This window comes from Folsomia candida, unplaced genomic scaffold (genome assembly GCF_002217175.1).
Source record: "Folsomia candida strain VU population unplaced genomic scaffold, ASM221717v1 Fcan01_Sc051, whole genome shotgun sequence".
Classification (NCBI taxonomy): Eukaryota; Metazoa; Arthropoda; class Collembola; order Entomobryomorpha; family Isotomidae; genus Folsomia; species Folsomia candida.
Genome location: NW_019091243.1, coordinates 242,247 through 262,975, shown reverse-complemented (window position 1 = coordinate 262,975; position 20,729 = coordinate 242,247). Strand labels below are relative to the sequence as shown.

The 20,729-nt window shown below is 35.6% G+C and overlaps 2 protein-coding genes and 1 long non-coding RNA gene across 4 annotated transcripts; all 3 read left to right on the top strand.

The window, feature by feature from the left end:
• Positions 1-1,740: 1,740 nt before the first annotated feature.
• LOC110862238 lies at positions 1,741-4,404 on the top strand. 2 transcript variants are annotated; one of them, XR_004833365.1, is made up of 3 exons: positions 1,741-1,763; positions 3,326-3,404; positions 3,886-4,404. It is a non-coding gene; the product is annotated as an uncharacterized LOC110862238 (long non-coding RNA). The 2 variants fall into 2 exon arrangements; XR_004833364.1 differs by lacking the exon at positions 1,741-1,763 and having other exon boundaries at positions 2,985-3,404.
• A 6,362-nt stretch (positions 4,405-10,766) lies between these two features.
• LOC110862235 (protein disulfide-isomerase 2) lies at positions 10,767-11,434 on the top strand. Its single transcript, XM_022111416.2, has 2 exons — positions 10,767-11,149; positions 11,233-11,434. The coding sequence occupies exons 1-2, from the start codon at positions 10,808-10,810 to the stop codon at positions 11,353-11,355; spliced, it is 465 nt and encodes a 154-aa protein (XP_021967108.1). The 5' UTR covers positions 10,767-10,807; the 3' UTR covers positions 11,356-11,434.
• A 6,715-nt stretch (positions 11,435-18,149) lies between these two features.
• Positions 18,150-19,929, top strand: LOC118433425 (gastrula zinc finger protein XlCGF46.1-like). The gene is made up of 3 exons (XM_035845347.1): positions 18,150-18,464; positions 18,581-18,988; positions 19,049-19,929. The coding sequence occupies exons 1-3, from the start codon at positions 18,354-18,356 to the stop codon at positions 19,430-19,432; spliced, it is 903 nt and encodes a 300-aa protein (XP_035701240.1). The 5' UTR covers positions 18,150-18,353; the 3' UTR covers positions 19,433-19,929.
• The last annotated feature ends 800 nt before the right edge of the window (positions 19,930-20,729 follow it).

Sequence of the window (20,729 nt, the reverse complement as noted above, 5' to 3'; positions counted from 1 at the left end):
GCACGAAGAACCTAGAATTTTTATAATATAAAGCCATATGACGGAGCGGGGTATATGGATTAGCGATCCTGAGACCCTGAAAATTAGTCAAATCTACATCAACGTGCCCTGACTCTAGGAAATTCGAAGTAGAAATGAAAGTCAAGTCGGCATCAAGAAAGATGTCACCCCAAATGCTCGAACACTCAGAGTAATATAACAACAGAGTAGAACACAGGACAAAAATTAAGTGCTTTAACGACATGTTAAAGAGCTACGTAGGTTCGGCCAATTATGGTTGTGGAGTTTAAGTTTTGTGGTAGTTGTTTAGGCACACGTTTCACAAGTACTTAGTTTATAGGCGGATCTATGTATATATATATATAAACACTGCTACTATAATCGTACTTTGCTGTCCACTGACCACACTGTAGCGAGTACAGTAGGGATGCCCGAAATTCCTAAGGGAACGACCTATAAGATACTTAAGTTTGCAATGTGTGTTTACTACCCTTTACTGGAGTTACCACTTAAACTTCTAAGTACCAGTAAACTTACTTATTACCTAAATATTTAAATATGCAGGTTGGCCTGACATGTAAGTTGTACATAAGTGTCTACTTAGTATATAAGTAAGTATATACATCAAACAGTAGTGGTCTCAGATAAGGAGTCAAGTTCAACATTTTAAAAGTTTAAATGCTAACTGCAATTTATTATATAATGATTACAACATTTATTTTTCGATGCCATACAAATACGATATTAGATGTTTACGTTTCAAAAGTTTGCATCGTACTAATCTATGTAGATGTTCAAAAATAGCATATTTTTCGATTACAGAATACTATTTAGTTGGCCAATACGTATTATACACTATGCATGTATCTTAAAAATTCTATGTGCACGTCACTAATACTCATCTACATGTATAATTATATTTTTTTACATTAGCTTTACATAATTAAAGCTCCGTGATAGATATTTTTGTTGATGAAAGAATTTATTGGTTGGCTATTAAGTAACAAATATCAGAGGTACCCAAATGCAGATTGTGTAAGCGTTATTTTGATGTAGGGTAGGTGCCTAAACAAATTGCATGTTTGGCATTGAACATAAGCCAAACATGATATCAATCAACGAAGCATACATACATACATAAGATTATACAATATAAGTCATAACACTTTTATTGGTGGGTGGCGTTATAATGATGAGCATTACTTGGTCCAACAAGTTTTCTCGGAAATATTAAATATTGATTGCGTTAATTTAATGTCACGAGGCTTTAACCTCCAAATTCCAGATGGATTTTTAGAAGTAAACCAAAAAAAGTAAATCTGCACCATGAATCACATTCAATGGGTAATGATTTCATAGAATTTGTGGCGCACTCATTCCTTTTGTTAGGGTCACATGGATGGAATAAAGTTCGGCTTGTTATGTCAACATAAATTATAGAATTTCGCGAAATCTGACCTAAATACGTATATAAGTGTAATTCCGTGTTGAACAAATAAATTTGCATATCAATTAGCAATATAGATTTGTTACGTGAGCAGGTTTGGGATGACAAATTTCTTTCCATTTGTCAGTTCTTGGAAGTATATACAAATGTCATGAATTATCTTTTATATAATTTGATTAGATTTCAAAACCATGAATTATAATATTTATTAGTAGGCAACAATTTTCATTATATGTTACGTAAAAGTGGGTATAAATTGTGAGATTCTTCACAATTCTACAGTAGAATTTCTACTGCATTCGTGTATCCCTCTTATGTATCTACATGATTAACCTTTTAAGCATTTTGACCATGTATGTCATGGCGAACAATTTTCAGAAGTGCCGGACGAAAACACAACAATTAAAAAGATCCGTCCTTAGTTACACATATCAATTTTTTACGAAATTTATTAAGTAATTATTGTCGACTTTTAATCACATCGCAACGTTAAAATATTCGGATTACATCCAAAGACTGACTTTTTCTCGAGTCGTGATTTTTAGCCCGAACCAGGGCTTATGTAATTGTCATGTCAGTCGAACTGTCGAACGAGTTAACCAATTTTGACCAAATTTGGTGCGGACATGTATCTGGGCAATGCAACGACCGAGTTAGAAGATGGGTTCGATCAGAAAAGTTTTGAACCGGTGGGGGTCATATAAGTGGGTAGGGTATTTTGCACCAAAATTTCAAAATTGTTGTAGAGAGCTGAAATTTGATACAGAGGTTGCTAATGGCTCCTAATAGAAAAAAATAACTTCAGGTTGGAAAAATTTTAATCTTGAGGGACCCTATGGGGTGACCCATACTGAGTTTTAGAAATTACTTTAAAAAAATGAAATCCGGCACAATGGTACTTAATGGCTTCTAATTAAAGAATATGAAGTTAAAAGTGAGTAAAGTGCAACCAGAGTGACCCTATGGGGTGACCCATACTGATTTTTCAAAATCATTATATCGAGCTGAAATTTGATATGGAGGCTGAAAACCACTGCTGGATAGCACATACATACAGCTTAGAGCTTCAGGATGTTAAAGAAGCCCACTGGTCATGGTGGTCAAGACACATGATCTGTAACTTGCTCAAAAATTTGGGACCAAATAATAGAAACTATCTAACAAACTTTTAACCATCCACAACACGGAAGTTGGTGATATCATGTTGGTCAATTCGGAAAAAAATTTAGAAGCGGGCTCTGACTTATTGAGTCAGGGACTATGTCCCTGACTCGGGCTATATGGAGTCTGCACTGTAGGTTTTATCTATTAGGAGCCATTAGCAACCTCTGTGCCAAATTTCAGCTTTCTACGACAATTTTGAAATTTTGGTGCATAAGACCCCACCCACTCAGATGACCCCCACCGGGTAACCAGTTAACCGATTTCGCCCATCTTCGAACTCGATTCCTAACTTTGTCCAATATGCACATGGTAAAAATTTCAAGTCGGTAGCTTGTGTTTAAAGAGAGTTATCCTGTTTACGGACGGACGGACGGACGGACGGACGGACATGACGGTTCCATAAGCCCTGACTCGGGCTAAAAAGCTGTGGAAATTATTATTTTCGACTTCCATGTATGTCATGGTCAAAGTATTTTCTTGCAAAAACAATCGCCATGACTTTGATGGTATTGGTCCTGCAATGCAAATTTTTGCGACCATGACTAACATGGTTTTGGTCTTTCGATGTGTAAAAAATATGACATGAACACCATGGTTTAGGAAACTTGGTGTAAAATTTTTCTCCATGACATTCATGGTCAAAGTTCATTCCCCATTTTCGACTATAAAATGTAAATGCTTAAAAGGTTAAATACATTCCGATATTAATTTCAGTCTGAAATGGGGAAAAATAAAATTCTGCTAACAATTTCCATCTTTGTGTTGGTGGAAATCCATCGGGAAGTATTAGGGGGTACGTTACAAGATATGCGTGCGTCTATCTAATCTGCACACTAAATAAATTTTAATCTGCAAAATTCACTTAAAGTTGAGTGAAAGCCGCGACTGCACAACTGGTTGTGATTAACTTATTCTAGAACTTTAGCTCAACTTAGCCTTAATTTTACTGAAGGTTAAGCGGGGTGTTGGACAAATTTTACACAACCAGTCGCGACATTAACGCAACTTTATTTAGAGTGTGTGTGTACGACTACGTTACAAAAAATTTATCTAATTTAAAAATCGATCATCCCAATTTCCGACTGAAGATTTTCTTCCACATTCATTTCAATTCGCTCCAAAACAAGGAAATCTTTCAGTTATTTGCATTCAAGTAGTAAAAAATTCATTTTCATTCACTATGATAATAATTGAAATGGATGAAGGTGAACAGGGGTGATGTATTTGGCTCATATTGAGTTAATAATAATTTTTCATAATTTTGTCGATTATAGTCGGAAGTTGCGCATGGTCTGGATGCGGCTTTCATGCAAAATGCGCGACTGAACTAACTGGTGGATCTGGTCGGACAATGTTTGTGGCGCGGGATTCGTGTGGACCGCTCGGACTTCAGCACTCGGATTTATGTTGTACGCCAACTTGCGAATGGTCACCTTGCGGACAGAAATGCGATCAGTGGGTAAAACCAGATAGACAAACGTTTCATGGAGTGGAACATCCCGACGGGGAAAAATACTGTGAGTTATCTTTGAATAGGCCGGGAGTCGGGCCAATTACATTGCCGAACAAAAGATGGTTTTGCTGTCCGAATTAAAGATTATTCACTCTTCTTGGAATTATGTAAACAAAACGTAGTTGTTTCTCTTATGTAATCGGAGAATGAGCATACAAGCGTCATTACGTTGATGTATCAATTTTTGTTTGCCCATTTGTCAAAATTTTTAAACGTAGTCAGTTAATGCGAATAAATATTGATTCATGCATCCCTTAAGAATTTGGGGAAATCCTTTAAAGCTTTTGATTCACTCATGATATATCTATATTTAGTATCGGCTCACGTATATAAGCATATAAAGGAAAATGAACTCAATTAACCTTTAGGATCTCAGTCCACGAATGTCATGGAATTTATTAAATTCCCATTTAAATCCCATATACATGACTGTCATGGAATTGTAAAACATCCCTCAAATCCCAATTCCACGAATGTCATGGAATTTTGAAATTTGACCTTGTGTCCCAGATACACGGATGTCATGGACATGCGAAAAAATCCGTTGAGTCCCGTATACAAAAAGTATGTGTATTTTTAAAAAAATAAATAAATTTAGCGACTATGGAAATTGAAGGGTTTCGGAGCTACCTTTGCTTTTTAGCCCGAGTCAGGGTTTATAGACCCATCATGTCCGTCTGTCCATCCAGCCTCACGATAACTCTCGTTAAACTGGTCGTATCGACTTGAAATTTGGTACACGTGTAGTATGGGGAAAATGAGGAGATAAGTTTGAAGAAGAGTCAAATCGGTCAAGTGGTTGACCAGTGGGGTCGGGTGGGGTCATAGAGTGTGTCGTAGAAAGCTTATATTCAGGACATTTGTCATATAAGTGTACTAAAATAAAAATTCAATGTCCTATTTAACGCCGAAATTATTATTTAGAATGACCCAATAGGGTCACACTCACTGATTTTCCAAAATGGTCGTAGAAGACTCAAATTTGGCGTGACCCTACAGGGATACCAGAATTACAAATACGAGTAAAAATCATCCAAAAATCCAAACCTTAGGTTGTTTTTTACTCTGGGACCCAACCCTGGTTTTTGAAATTGGTAGAAAAAAATAAAATTAGTAACTATGAGAAAAACTTGTAGAAATTGTCTTAGAAATCTCAAATTTGGCTTTGAGATCGCTTTGAAAAAATGTGAAGAACAAAACGCAACCGGAGGCAGAAGGGCCCATACTCATTCTGTAAAGACACTTCGGTAAATCGGTGTGAGTCACCATCTGGCACCCCCATGGTCAATTTTTTCAATTTATTCTCCGAGTCTTTACAAACCACTGGAACTCTGCGTTACGAGTTATAGCGTGCCAATACTATTTCGAAATTTTTATGCGAAATATTCCTCCTACTGACCCTATCAGGTCAACCACTCGATCGATTTAGCTCACTTACGAACTCAGCCTGTATTTTTTTTACCTTATTCACAACTGTGCAAAATTTGAATTTAGTCGGTCAGGCCGACAGACAGACATGACAAATGCATACTATATAAGCCCTGACTCGGGCTATGTAAAGCTGTACTAAGATTTTTGTTCGTATTTATTGTGTTTGTATATGAGCAGTAGTTCTTGCGGATTATCATTGCATTTTATGATATGAACATATTCCAATTGTTTTTTGTTGAAAATAAAATTCGGGTCAGTGTGGTCGGAAAAGATTAATCAGCTAAGGTGCGTGAGAGCACCTGACTTAAAGGATATTTAATTGGGAATTAATTTGGGACTTACAAGGGAATCTTAAGTACTGTCCACTCTCGATTTCCTTCCGAATAGTTTTAATCGATAGATAATTTAGTGCAAAGGAAACTTTGTCATAGAACATGCGGTGAAAAATCGCGTTTTCGCGAAATATTTAGCGATAGCCGCACCAAAACCTGCAATTTTTCCAATGCTATTAACATAGGCCACAGCGATCGGATTCGATGAAATGATGAAGTTTCTAGATTAAATATGGATAAATTATGTCAATGGGTATGCAATTTAATGCGGATCACGAATATGCAAAAATGATGCAAAAAGTTGCCAATTTTTTGCAAATTGCGAAAATCTGCGAAAATTCCAAAATTATAATGTTATCGTTTTATTTGAAATTCGGACTAAATTTAAAAATTTAACTCTTTGCACAAAAGATTAAACAAATATATAAATATTTTACTTTTTTGCAAAAAGAAACTACAAAATTTTCAGAAGTTGGAATTCATAACTTGGAGTGAGAGAAACATGTCTACTTTTACGACTTTTTCAAAATTGTTGGAAATGTGGATTGTTCCACATTGCAAAAAAATTTGATTGACAGTTTGCTTAGTTTTTTGCAAACTGCGAAAATCTGCAAATTTCTCGATACTTGAATATTGTTAGGACCCCAATTTAGTACATTTATTTATTTGTAGTGCATAATCTTAGTTTTAAGCATGTGAGTAGCGAACGTTGTGATCGTGTGTTAATAACCTGTGAGTCAGCAAGGACAACGAGTTAGCTACAGATAAGCAAAGCAAGCCGTGTAAGTCATGTCCATCTTCAACTCCAACTCCTCCACTTAATCAAGCAATAACACACGTCGTATCAAAATGAGTTACTGTGTCTCCTGACTGAACGAACGTTTAACCCCTTACTTTAAACCTGTTTAATAAGCAGAAAAAATCGTTTGACATCCTGTTCTTTTGCACAATCAGCATTTAATCCGCAAACACTCTTTCTTTATTAAATCATGGAACTGTGACTCCAAGCGTCTAATTAAATCCAATGATGTAATCTTGTTGTCTTTGAAATAACCTACGATAATTATGTAAAGACGACACACACACATAACTTTATGGATGATAATGTAGAATAGTTGCCTTTTAATTAATTCACTTTAGTTTAGTTAGCCCGAATGGTCCAGGACTCGGGCAGTTGCGAGTTGAGTGTGATCATGAAACAACCTTTCGAACTAAATAAATCAGTACATTTAACTTACACACGGGAATGTGAGACGCGATTATTATTATTCACCACCTAAATACAGTCTCGCAGAGAATGTGCAACTTTCGTTCTTTGGATTATTTGTATAAAATCCCAACATTACCAGTTCATCAATTCTACACTTAACAATATTGATGAAAAAAGTTGTTAAAAAGTTAAAAATTGCTCTTATGTTGCAAAAAATTCAATGAAAATTTTTAGAAGTTGGAATTCATAGCTTTGCATGAGAAAAATATTACGCAGGAAAGAAAGCTCATAAGAACTTTCAAAATTTTTTCGCAAGTTAAAAAAGTCCGCATTTCCAACAATTTTAAAATCTTCATAGGTTGACATGTTTCTCTCATTCCACGTTATAAATTCCAATTTCTGTAAATTTTGGAGTTTTTTTTGCAAAAAAGTAAAATATTTATATTTCTTTAAATCGTTTGTACAAAGAGTTAAATTTTTAAATTTAGTCCGAATTTCAAATAAAACGATAACATTATAATTTTGGAATTTTCGCAGATTTTCGCAATTTGCAAAAAATTGGCAACTTTTTGCATCATTTTTGCATATTCGTGATCCGCATTAAATTGCATACCCATTGACATAATTTATCCATATTTAATCTAGAAACTTCATCATTTCATCGAATCCGATCGCTGTGGCCTATGTTAATAGCATTGGAAAAATTGCAGGTTTTGGTGCAGCTATTGCTAAATATTTCGCGAAAACGCGATTTTGCACCGCATGTTCTATGACAAAGTTTCCTTTGCACTAAATTATCTATCGATTAAGACTATTCGGAAGGAAATCGAGAGTGGACAGTACTTAAGGTTCCCTTGTTAGAGATACGATTTTTCTTGACAACAATTTTCAAATAGGATCCTAAAGGTTAATTATTTATTTAGTTATAATTATTATTAATATTACTTATAAAAAACTAAAATGCAACTCTATGGGTATCGCCGAAAAAGAGTTAAATAATTAATAATTATTTAACTCTTTTTCGGCGATACCCATAGACTACATGAATGAATGAATGGTTAAACCATTCATTCATTCATGTAGTCTTGGTGATTGTTGGATGGCACCTGGAACGCGAGAACACAAGTGAAATTGTGACCTTGTGGCGTGATATGGTGCACGTACCTGATGTCCTCAACTTAACTTTCTATCCACTAACAAGGCGTCAAGTGTAACTCTCCGATTTTGACCGGATTAATTTTAAATTGTTCACACTAGGAAATAAGCCGACTCGTATTTTTGTGTTTTCTTGAATGCGAGCGTTTACGTCTTTGGTGGAGTTTTTAAATAGTTTTTCAGCCAAAATTTGATTTTTTCAAAATGCTCCAATTTTGTCAATTTAAACCTAATTCAATTGTAATTTACGCAAGGCGTAAGCATGAAATTTGGTTCAAAATCTATGCTTACGCCGTGCTTATCTTCGAATTGAATTCCCCCCCCCCCCCCGGTTTGCAAAATCGAAAACATGTTTGCTTAGAATCACTGTAAGTAATTTTTAAAAATTCAACTGTTTAAAAACATTAAATTTTCCAAAATTTCAGGTTTTTTTTAATTTGTCAAAATTCCAAGTAGGGTGAAAATTTCAAATTTTTTAAAATTTTTTTAAATGGATTTTTATAAATTCACGGAAGTTATTCTAAGCAAACATATTCTTCGATTTTAGAAATCGGGTTACAATTGAAAAAGTTGGAGCGTTTTGGAAAAAACAAACAGATTTTGACTGAAAAACTACTTAAAAATTCCGCCAAAAGCGTAACCGCGCGCATTCATGAAAACGCAAAATTTTAGTTTGCCATACTCCCGCGGGAGTATGGGGACGTGTCCCCATCCCAAGCAGACCAAAATCACGGTGCAATGAGCGAGGGGACGAAATTGACAAAATAATTTATCTCAAACCGCACCATCGTAATTTTTAATAATTACATATCGTGTTTTTCAATTAATCTTATTTTTTCAAAATTTCAAATTTTAACATATCTTGCAATATACAGGTATAAGTAAATAAAAATAAATTAAAATTATTATAACTTAGAGTAGTTTTTTTCAAATAGACAATTGACAAGTTCTGTTATTTCAGAAATATAAATGGCTTTCAACCACAAGTAATTAACAATGAGTATAAAGCACCCACTTGATTAATAAGTACGTTTCATGTTCTACGGAGCAGAGAGTAGCTCCAACCCTCACTCCACCGAGTCTAATACGTGTCTCTATGTATGTGACTAGAAAGGGGTGTGGTTTGACTTGTGGTTGAAAGTGGCAGTTTCCGGCACCAGCATTTATTCTCCACACCAGCCGATGTGGAATGCTATAAGTTGCAAGTTTAAAAAGCGCGGAAATGGACGAACAGGCTAAAGGGCTTTTCTCTCTATCTCCACAATGTAAAGCTTACCTCCCTGGTGCACCGGAGCATACGTGTTCAACCAAAAATTATTCATTCAAATATTCATTCATTGGCATGTAGTATTTGAATATTCATTTATTCATTCAATCATTCAATCATTCATTCATTCATTTATTCACTCATTCATTCATTCAATCATTCATTCAATCAATCATTCATTCATTCATTCATTCATTCATTCATTTCCTCATATTTATTAATTATTTTTTTCGAAATTTGCGAAATTGCAAATAACATGCACAATATTAAATTACTTAATATTGTGCCACATGTTTTATCGACATTTTGTCTACACAAAGTCGAAGAGGCTGGGGCAACGTGATAATTGAAATCTCAAATACGGGGACACTGAATTACGATTTATTTTAATTCATTGTGCTCTTTATCTTTATTCTGCACTTTATATGCTGTTTTGACTAAAATATTCATTCATTTATTCATTCGAAAATTTGAATGAAACATTTATTCATTCATTCAAAAATTTGAACATAATATTTATTCACTCATTCATTCATTCACAATTTTGAAAAAAATATTCCTTCATCATTCATTCATTTTCTGTTAATTGAATGAATGTGAACAGGTATGCTCCGGAGTGGGTGCAACTTTTAATTAAATATTATGCACTTTGGACAACATGGTAGTGTAGTCCACAATAGTACATGATAGTAGCCAATTCAACGTACTACCTTAATGGCCACATTTTTGGTCACCTGTCCCATTGTGCATCACTTGATCAGTTTTAGGAAATACTACAAGGTTATTAAATTATCAAGATTCTGCTTACCGTCAGAATGATTTCGTAATAAACTGGAAAGATTTATTTCATTTTGCACATTACAGCTATGTTTGTTTAGCGGTACCAATTAATCGTATATGTGCACCTATTTTTACACCTAGTCGTTTAACCAAGTTTATCATCAGCATCTCATATTGCATAAACATCTTCATCAAATAAATTCAACTCCACTAAGTCAATTAAAAAAGTTTCCACAGTAATAAAAAACTATTCCATTATACCACAAATTGTCTATCATACAGAGAGAGGCAAGTAATAGTCAGAAACTATAACAATAAATATGTCAATTAATTTCTCAGAATTGTAGGCCATTTCTGATAATAACATAATTCCACATATGTGAATTACATAAAACTCAAACAGATTCCCAGTTTGTGGTTAAGTGATCCCCTTTAAAAACGGCACATCCCTCGACCCAGGAACTCATACTTGTCTTATTCTCCGAGGAAACAAGTTGTTACTAAAACCATGAAATTTTTCGCTATTTTTCTACTTTGTGCCCTCGCCCTTTGCCAGACAGGGGCTAATATTGACAAAACCTGTTCTCCTAGGGACACTCTGACATCTGCCTTCTCAGACGCATCCTTTTGGGCAGGTGTGAGTGGAGGCAAACTTATTTACGAACTGACCGACCAAAATCATGACACCTTTATTCAAGAGAATCCAAAAGTATTTGTCATGTACTATCATCCTGGGTGTGGATTTTGTCAACAGTGCAAGAAGGATTATGCAGGCGCGGCCAAAAAATTGAATATTAAAGGAGCTAAAATTGTAGCAGCGGTGGATTGCAGTTCTAAGAATTCTTCTGTGGTATGAAACTTGAAGATACATAGTTGTTAAAGACTGGACAATTGTTGCATTTATGTTATGAGATATTTGTATTTTATGTACAGGTTGATCAAAAGATTCGAGGTTATCCGACTTTTCTTCTGTACAAGGATGGAGAGGAATCTGAGAAGCAATATAGTGGGGACCGGTCAACGGCTTCGTTTGTCAAGTTTGTGAATCAAAATTAAATTGATGGATTCTACAGGACGGGTTTAGTTGGGGTTTCTAAATTGTGTTTAATTGGCAATAAAATAATTTGGAACATAGCACTGGCTTAGCGAAGTATTTAGTTTGATTTTTTTACAATTTAGTACGACGTTTGCTCAATTTCATGTTAATCAACTCTTCGTCTGAATGCTACATATTGGTAGGTAAAGCAAAGTGCGATGAACACTCCTTCCAATGAATGAATGAATGAATATATGTATCATTGATTGCATGAATGAATGAATGAATAAATGCATCATTGAATGAATGAATGAATATTTGAATGAACAATTTTTTGTTGAACACGTATGTTGACAAGAGGTTCCATTGTCAGTGTTTTTACACGGACCACAAGTGATTTATTATATGCATCGAGTTTAATGAATTTTTATTAATAATTTCTAAAATTTGTCTTAAGTATCTCATAAAAAGTCATTTTTGTCGATTAAAGTTGTCCTACTTCTTGGGAAGCGGCACTACAAAAATATTCCTGTTGAGAGAAACATTGTGTGGGAGAGTGGCAGATACATTTTTGTAAATTAGTATAGTTTTTTGAATTTCGAATTTTGTCACTATTTACAAAGAGTGATATATTTTATAGATTTCGATAAAACTGAAACTAATGAATTTGTGCAAAATTGAAAAGAAAACTTCCGACGAAAAATTCCACGAACAATTTATCCAGAATTTGAAAACTGTTGGAAACTTGTTTGTCTAAAACTGTTCTGGTCCAGTAAATGTAAAAAATATAGATTTAAAAGTCTGTATTGCCGTTTTGAAAGATACTCTAAATATGAACTTGTTTCCTCAACTGAATTCTCACGTGCTAGACTTCGACCCGTTTTCAGAAGACGGGCATTTGTCAGTTTTGATTAAAAAAGTTGTTGGGCATTTTTTAAAAATTAGACTGTATGATTATGCTAAACGAAGTCGCAGGTTATTTCCAACCGACACGAATTAAATAAATTAACTCAGCACAAGGGGTTCTGATTGAATATTGTACAAGGAGTTGATAATTGTTGAAGAATTGTTGATATTACTTTTATATTTTTTTGTTTGGAAAAACGGATGTAAATAATAAGTTAACTACATACATTATTCAAATTTTCGGTAATAAAAAGTTTAATTTGTGTACCTACTATGAGTTAAATTTGTACCCTCCTTATTATCTCAACAAAGGAAAACAGTGAGACATCTAGCTATATATATCTACAAATCTATGAGGCAAACACCATAGTAGCGCAATCTCCCTATTATCCCCCATATTTCCCCATATTTCTTCCTTCTAATTTGGCCACCTTTTCCCAACTAGCGGTCTCTTTGCTTTAAGCTCTATGATTCAAACTCAAATCATTTTTCACATTTTTTTTCAAATAGCTGACATTTCAACAATATTGGATGGATTTTCTGCATTGTTGATCAGGGATGTACTTATTAATTAGTTTTCTAATTAATTAGCTAATTAATTGGCATCTTAAAACTAATTACCAATTACTAATTGAAAATAATTGGTTTCAATTGAATCTAATCGACTAAGTTTTAAAATCAATTCTAATTAATTAGATTTTCAAAATTTGCTAATTGTTAATTAATTAAAAAATATGAATTTCAATTAGTTCCGAAACTGCATTCCAGTCATAATGATGAAAATTTGAGCGATGAAATCAACTGCCATGAAGTTGCACTTATATAATATATCTAGTTCTGATTGATCCCTGCACTCTGTCCGTCTTTCCATAAAATGGAACGTGGTCTTCATCTAATACATACATACCTCATAGTAAACCCAACTAACTCATTGACCAATTGAAGTTCTACTAGGACAAGAAACCTCTCGAAATCGTTAACTCCTACAAATACTTAGGAGTAATTTTTACACCGAACTGTTCCTTTTCCACTCACTTTTCAGAAATCCGAGCGAAGGTAGCTGCAGCAACAACAAATGTCTGGACCATTTGTAGGAAGAGCGGCGTCCCACCAGTCGACACTCACCTTAAACTCTACAACGCCCTTGTCAAGTCCATACTTCTCTATGCTGCCGGACTATGGGCGTGGGGTCTGGAAAAAATTTTTGAGAAACCCCAAACAACCTTCATTCGAAAACTCTTCCGCCTACCACCGTCGTCTCCAGCTTACTTCTGCAGAATGCTAGCTGGCGTCCCCAAGGTAGAACTCCAAACCTTTAAAACCACCATCGACTTCTGGATCCGCACCGCGAAACGTCCCCCCCCCCACACACTGCCTTATATTTGCCTACAACAACAGATCAAGTGGCACTCCTCCAATACAATAAACCGTTGTAACGTTAGAAGTAGCTCACCCTGTAATAGTGATTTTAGCATAATTTTGCACCAATGGTGCAGAATTGGCAGATAAAATGGATACACAATTTTGGCATAATTTTGTATTAATGGTGCAGGATGGGCGGACAAAAGATACACATAATTGTGGTATAATTTTCCATCAATGGTGGAAAATAAACGAGGAAAATGCATCCATAATTTTGACATAAAATCGTGACAAATTGGAAGTAAAAACTCTAGTTATTTTTTCGGTTCTTATGCACGTTTGGAGTGTTTTGCATCTATGTTCTCAATTGTTTGGCACCATTTTGTGTTACCGACTGTTCGAGACCAATGGTGCTACTAATTTGCAAAAATTTGCACATGGGGCAAATTAATTAGCATCAATTGATGCAAAAACCTCGTGAACAGACAGACAGACAGACGGACAAGAGGAATCAATAGCTCCCGTGCTACGCAGGGTGAGCTAATAAATATTGCTGGGCAACCAGGATCATCCCAGCTATCAAAAATTTGGCAGATCTCGGAACTCAAGACCTTCTCTCCCATACAACCATCTCTGCAGTACGAAACTCCATGGTCGCCAAATACGCAGCCGAACTCCTTGCACAAGACCTTGAAAGGCGCAGGAACTCGTCCTTCATCCCCCATTATCAATGCTTGCAAACTGGCGCATCCAGACCCCTTTACCTCAGCCACATCCTACCCATTCATATAGTTCAACTCTTTGCTACTAAACTTAGGAGGGGTGCTTCACATTTGTGACTCACTGATCGCCTCCAAATTTTTACACAAGTTATTACTATGTGGGAGAAGGGTACATCTCGCGCCTTTTGATGCCATGGCCACAAATACGGTCGTGAGGTCGATTTGAAATCTTAAATTTTACCTATTTTACGGTCAAAACTGCGATGCTTGCCAATTCTTTAGGTTTCAATTTTTTAAATTCTATCTTCACTGATTTTCTATATATATCGTAATCCTTATCAGGTTTGTCATGCGACCCCCATGTGTCCCATATAGAAGGGGCGTGGCTAACCACACCCAACTTTTTAACACCAGCATATTCGATATGGGTATCGTTTAAAAGATATTTTCAACAGCTTTCCAATGATATTTAGCATGACAGGTATGTGATCCTCCCCCTGACCTGGGGGTGTGGCACTGGTCAAATATCAGGAATTTTTATATTATCTTTTTATACATGTGCTTGCGACAACAGCTTTTCAATTGTTGGATCTTAGGATCAATTCTGGCCTGAAAATAATTTGTGGGAGTGGCTGACCCCAAGGGGGTGTGCCACTTTTGGCGTACAATTATATAATATACAGCATTTCGGTTAAATTTACCCTAACAATACCCATCCAATTTTGCAGAACTCAAATCTAAAGGCTTGAATTAATTATTTCAATGACCGAAATTTTTCAAAATTTTTGAGCAAAACGGACGAGTAGTATTAATGGTTGAAGCCTCCTTCACATTGTTAAGTATATTCATCCGTTCTACCGTTAACTTGCGAACGGGTCATCTTTTTTACTCTATTTTATCGAATACATGTAATTTTAATCGACGAGTTCATTGATAGATCATATGGGCCATGAGGTTAACATGTCAAATTTCTAGTTTTGGCAGTTTTAGACTTAAGTTTTGGGCGGCAATTTCCTAACTCACTACCATTTCGACCCTTGATGACTGCAGGACCGTGTGGACGATTTCAAAGGACATAACTTTGTCTAACCGTTAAAACAAGTACAACCTTAACACTGTAAAAGTTAAAAGTTTTAACGACATATGTATAAGTTATTTGATATAACTGTATGTGCGTAACACTTGGTTTATCATTCGACTCGGTTAATCAATTTTTCAGATGTAAGTTTCTCTCAATTTCCATCCAAATCGGTAAATGCGTTCTAGATTTATCGTGAGACAGGCAGACAGACATAATAAACCCTGGTAGAGGTAAATAACCTACCAGTACAGCTTTGCTTAGCCCGAACCTGGTTTGATTAGTAAACCCATTTTTGTCAATAGTTTCCTATAAAATTAGTACTGTATTGTACTATAATTTGTACTATATTGCATTTAGCGTCAATTCTTAGTCTTAAATACTTGACCCCAAATTCTAAAAATCGACGCTTATAAATCGGTAGGGGTCACCCCCACTGGACCCTCAAGTTGAATTTTTTTCCCATTTGTTTTCATATTCCTCCATATTGAGCTACTATCAACCTTTGTACCAATTTTCAGTTCGATTAAAAGATTTCGAAAAATCGGTATGGGTCAGCCCATAACGTACCTTCGGTTGAATAATTTTTCAATTTCACTTCATATTCTTTCATTAGAAGCCCCTAGCACCCTCAGTACCAAATTTCAGCTCGTTTAGACGACTTTGGAAAATCAGTGTGGGTCACCCAATAGGGTCCCTCCAGATAAAAATTTGGTCGATTTAATTTCATCCCCTTCCATTAGGCCCCCAAAACAAGCTTTGTACCAAGTTTCAGCTTTCTACGACAATTTTGAAATTTTGGTGCATAATACCCCACCCACTCATATGACCCCCACCGGTCAACCACTTGGCCGATCAACCCCAAAAACTATACAGTACGTCACACTCCATAGATGCACATTTCTTCCAAATTTCATCCAAATCGGCCAAAGCGTTCTTGAGTTATCGCAACACGGACAGACAGACGGACAGAACGGGTACATAAGCCCAGGTTCGGGCTAAAAATGGTAAAAAACCCTCAGTACCAAATCAATGACCAGAAAACAAAGAAATAAATTAAAATTTTCAGTCAAATTAATTAATATAATCCTTAGAGTATGGAAAAATTGCACGGGTATCGTTGGGATGAATTTGAGAAATAGCGGTAGCATCATATGTACACGAAAAAATCACGCCCAATTGATGGCAGCCAGTCCCACAGCAATGATTTTCTAGAAATAATTGATGTTTTCCAAGATCAAAACATTGGAAAGATGTTGTCGTAATTGCATATATAAATTCCTGATGTTTGACCAGTGCCACACCCCCAGGTCAGGGGGAGGATCACAGACCTGTCATGCTATATATCATTGGAAAGCTGCTGAAAATATCTTTTAAACGATACCCATATCGAATATGCTGGTGTTAAAAAGTTGGGTGTGGTTAACCACGCCCCATCTAGATGGGACACATGGGGGTCGCATGACAAACCTGATAAGGATTACAATATATATAGAAAATCAGTGAAGATAGAATTAAAAAAAATTGAAACCTAAAGAATTGGCAAGCATCGCAGTTTTGACCGTAAAATAGGTAAAATTTAAGATTTCAAATCGACCTCACGACCGTATTTGTGGCCATGGCATCAAAAGGCGCGAGATGTACCCTTCTCCCACATAGTAATAACTTGTGTAAAAATTTGGAGGCGATCGGTGAGTCACAAATGTGAAGCACCCCTCCTTAGACTAAACAGGTTTAGTATCAAAATCGGACCACATTACTTAAAACTCGAAACAAGATGCCATTTGTGCACCTCACACTCACCAAATAGCGTCTAACATTACATGTTTGAATGTCGACCACTAAACAACGAACGCCACATCTTCATCAACAATTATATTACTGACAACAACTGTAACCCCCATGAAAAGCTCATCAACCTCCTAAATTATACTCCAAATGACCACACAAAATTCTATTCCAATATATTTCTATTCTGGATTAATGTCTCCAAATATTTTGATCTTTGCTCTGACTACCTATGACACTTATTTCTCTACAAATTTTGTAAATAATGGAAGATTGCGATTTGCAAGGGCTACTGGCCATTTATGCAATAAAGACATACATACATACATACCTCATAGTTCATCTAATAACAGGTTTAACTTGTGACCGTAGCTTTTTTGTGTCAAACGTTTAGGTCATTTTCCATTTTTGTGACAAGCCACATTGAGTGAGGTATAAAATGGTGTTCCAAAACTATAATCTTATGCATATGAAAATAGTTTAAACACTGGCAATGCCTTGCAGTTTTTTTGAAAAAATTTTAAGTAGCATTATATTTGCGCCATGAAACTTTTCTCCCCTTTGTGGCAAATTCTATTAACTAATTGGAAACTGTAAAACTAATTAATTAGTAATTGGTAATTGAAAATCAATTAGTTTATGAGAGATAATTGAAAATTCTAATTCAATTAGTTTAATTTTTGCTGACTAATTGACAATTAAAAAACTAATTGAAAGTCCAGTCCTTCAGGTGTTAATTGAGCATGAGGGAGACCGTTCAGTGCGTGGAGGGAAGGTCCAAATTCTCAGAAGGTGGTCATCACACGCTCGCATTCAAAACGTGGCTGGCTACTGTTATAAAATGGTGACTGGCGAAAAGGCTGTTTCACACGCATATTTACAAAAGCCAAGGTTAAACCATCACCTTTTTCCGACCATTCACTTCTCACTCTTAAAACTCTAAGCAGTAAAACAAAACACGATTGGATTTTTAGCTGACACAAATATTCATTTTTCAGGATTTTACGAGCGAAATTTTTAATTCGTGTTAAGTTTTAGTGTTAAACGTAAATTTTTGGTATTTCTTGTACTACTACAGTCAGTATTATACTAGTCAGTATAATAAAACTTCAATTCAATTCAATTCAATAAATAAGTAGATTTTTTCTATTACGAAATCCAGATGGATCTGAAGAAATGGGAATGCCCCACGTGCTCGAAAACCTTCAAAAACAAGCATCACTTCAATAGACACGTGATCACACACGATCCCTATGCGAAGGTGAAATGCGAGGTGAGATTGCAATTTGTGACTTTACAAGGTCAATCATCCAAATATATTGCTCAGGTTAGGTTAGTTTGATTTTGAACTCGAATTTACAAATTCAATCGTACAAATGTATTGCTTAGATTTGCGGGAAAATTTCGAAAAACCCGGTCGTCTTGGCGAGCCACATGAAAACTGTTCACGGCTCCCAAACCCGTCCCACTTGCGAACTTTGTCATAAGACGTTTTGCAATTCCTACTCTTTACGGGGGCACATGGACTCCATGCACGCATCGGTGGAACGACCCCGTTTCCCATGCACGTTTCCCGCCTGTGAGAAAACCTACGCAAACCAGAGCAATCTTTCCCAACATGTGAGTACTGAACATGCCGAAAACCCGGTCCGATTTCGGTGCGCACTTTGCGGGATAGAAACTAAATGCCGGTCAAATCTTGAGCGTCACATTTTAACCCATACGACCGAGAAGACGCATACTTGTGCCACTTGCGGGAGGCGTTTCCCACAAATGGGGGGTTTGAGGATGCACGAGGTATATAAGTAAATAAATACCTTACATAAAAAATTCACTAAAAATTCAATTATTTTCCAGATGACACATTTGGATAAGTCGACACGAGAAAGTTTTAGGTGCCCGCTTTGTCCGCAGACTTTCCATACCGGTTTAATTTTACGCGGGCATATCCGCCATGTTCATGAAAATCAGAGAAATTATGCCTGCACATTTTGTGACAAGAGTTTCTCGACATCAAATAAATTGAACCGCCACGTGAATGGGGTGCACCCCGCGAACAAGGAGAAAATTCATTCCTGCGACAAATGCGAGTATAGGAGTAACTCAAAGGAATATTTAGCTTGCCACCAACGACGGCATGATGCCAAGAAGCATGAATGTTACTTTTGTGGAGAGAAATTCGTCACCTTTTCAGACTTGGTCATCCACTGCGGTCGCAGGCACACCTTGGAAATAAAATAATTTGTGTAACTATTGTTTTTCATCTGGTAAATAAATATGCTGTTCGATTAAGACAAGAATTAGATTTCATGTCGTACACTGTAAAAAAAGTTGAGTGAAATTGCCACCAAGACAACAATTGAGTAAAATTTACCTCGCTAAAGTTAAAATTTACGCAAGGTTGAGCAACAATCTGCCAAAGTTGGATAAATTTTAACTTTTGTTCTCGTGACAATTTCACTCAAAATTGAGTATATTTTACTCAATATTTTTTAGAGTGTATTGACCCCGTCAGAATGACCCGCGTTATATTAACCCAAGCGATAGATTGACCCCAGGCATGGTTTTTTGAAATCGGTTGGAAATGTCGTGTTGGCAACATGGTTTGTACAAATTTATGAGGTGTGAATATTATATGAGACACTAAATATCTGCTACTTATTGTACTTACACGCTAATATTTAAATTTATTTCATGCTCAAGTAAAGGTACATAAAATTTTTCAATAAAAGATTGAATAACAGGCAAATTTCTGTATCTATTTTTATCGTCATTTTAACTAATATTAAAACTATTAATGTTACAACTAAAATATTAAAACGTAAGTGTGCGAGGATATAGAAACCAAGATCCATTACTCCAAACTAGTGGTGCCACAAGCTGAGGCGAGGTGAATTTTCAGGCAAACTTAGCTCTTTTTAAGTGAGTTGAGTTGAGTTGAGCTCATTTGTTCATTCTACGCACGTTAGTATGTATGTACATACATATGTGTACGTGAGTATTTTAACGTACACATGTACATATGTATGTTAAATTTAAGCTATTTTAGTATACTTAAATAGCTTAAATTTATAAACAGAATTTTCACTGCAATTTATAAGTACTTGCGTTAAATTACGGACTAAATTATACCACAATGTGATTATAGTTTAAAATTGTTTCCCTTCAAGTGTGTATTACATAAGCCGAGCATGAACAAATTGTTTAAAAAAGTTGCAAAGCAGCTACAAATGTTAAAGTCTCATTAAAACTAAAAATTACTAAAAAATTGCGACATGTAGTCAAACCCATAATTATTTCAAGTCTGATACAATTATTAAAGTCACATTTCTTTTCTTTAGTTGCGAAAGACATTTAGTTGTATTAAAGTTGACATTTATATGCGCAATTTTTTAGAGAGTTGAAGTGCGTTCTTCGGAATCACCACGACTCACTTTCAGACAATGAAATTTCTAAAGTCAGTTAAAAATGTAGTTGAATATGAGAACACTATAATTCTACTCACCCATTATAAATACAATTATGGTAAGTAATTAGA

Coding starts and splice junctions, on each gene's coding strand:
- LOC110862235 (XM_022111416.2), top strand. CDS start 10,808: ATGAAATTTTTCGCTATTTTTCTACTTTGTGCCCTCGCCCTTTGCCAG. Junction 11,150..11,232: donor GTTCTAAGAATTCTTCTGTG/GTATGAAACTTG, acceptor TTTTATGTACAG/GTTGATCAAAAGATTCGAGG.
- LOC118433425 (XM_035845347.1), top strand. CDS start 18,354: ATGGATCTGAAGAAATGGGAATGCCCCACGTGCTCGAAAACCTTCAAA. Junction 18,465..18,580: donor ATGCGAAGGTGAAATGCGAG/GTGAGATTGCAA, acceptor TGTATTGCTTAG/ATTTGCGGGAAAATTTCGAA. Junction 18,989..19,048: donor GGGGTTTGAGGATGCACGAG/GTATATAAGTAA, acceptor ATTATTTTCCAG/ATGACACATTTGGATAAGTC.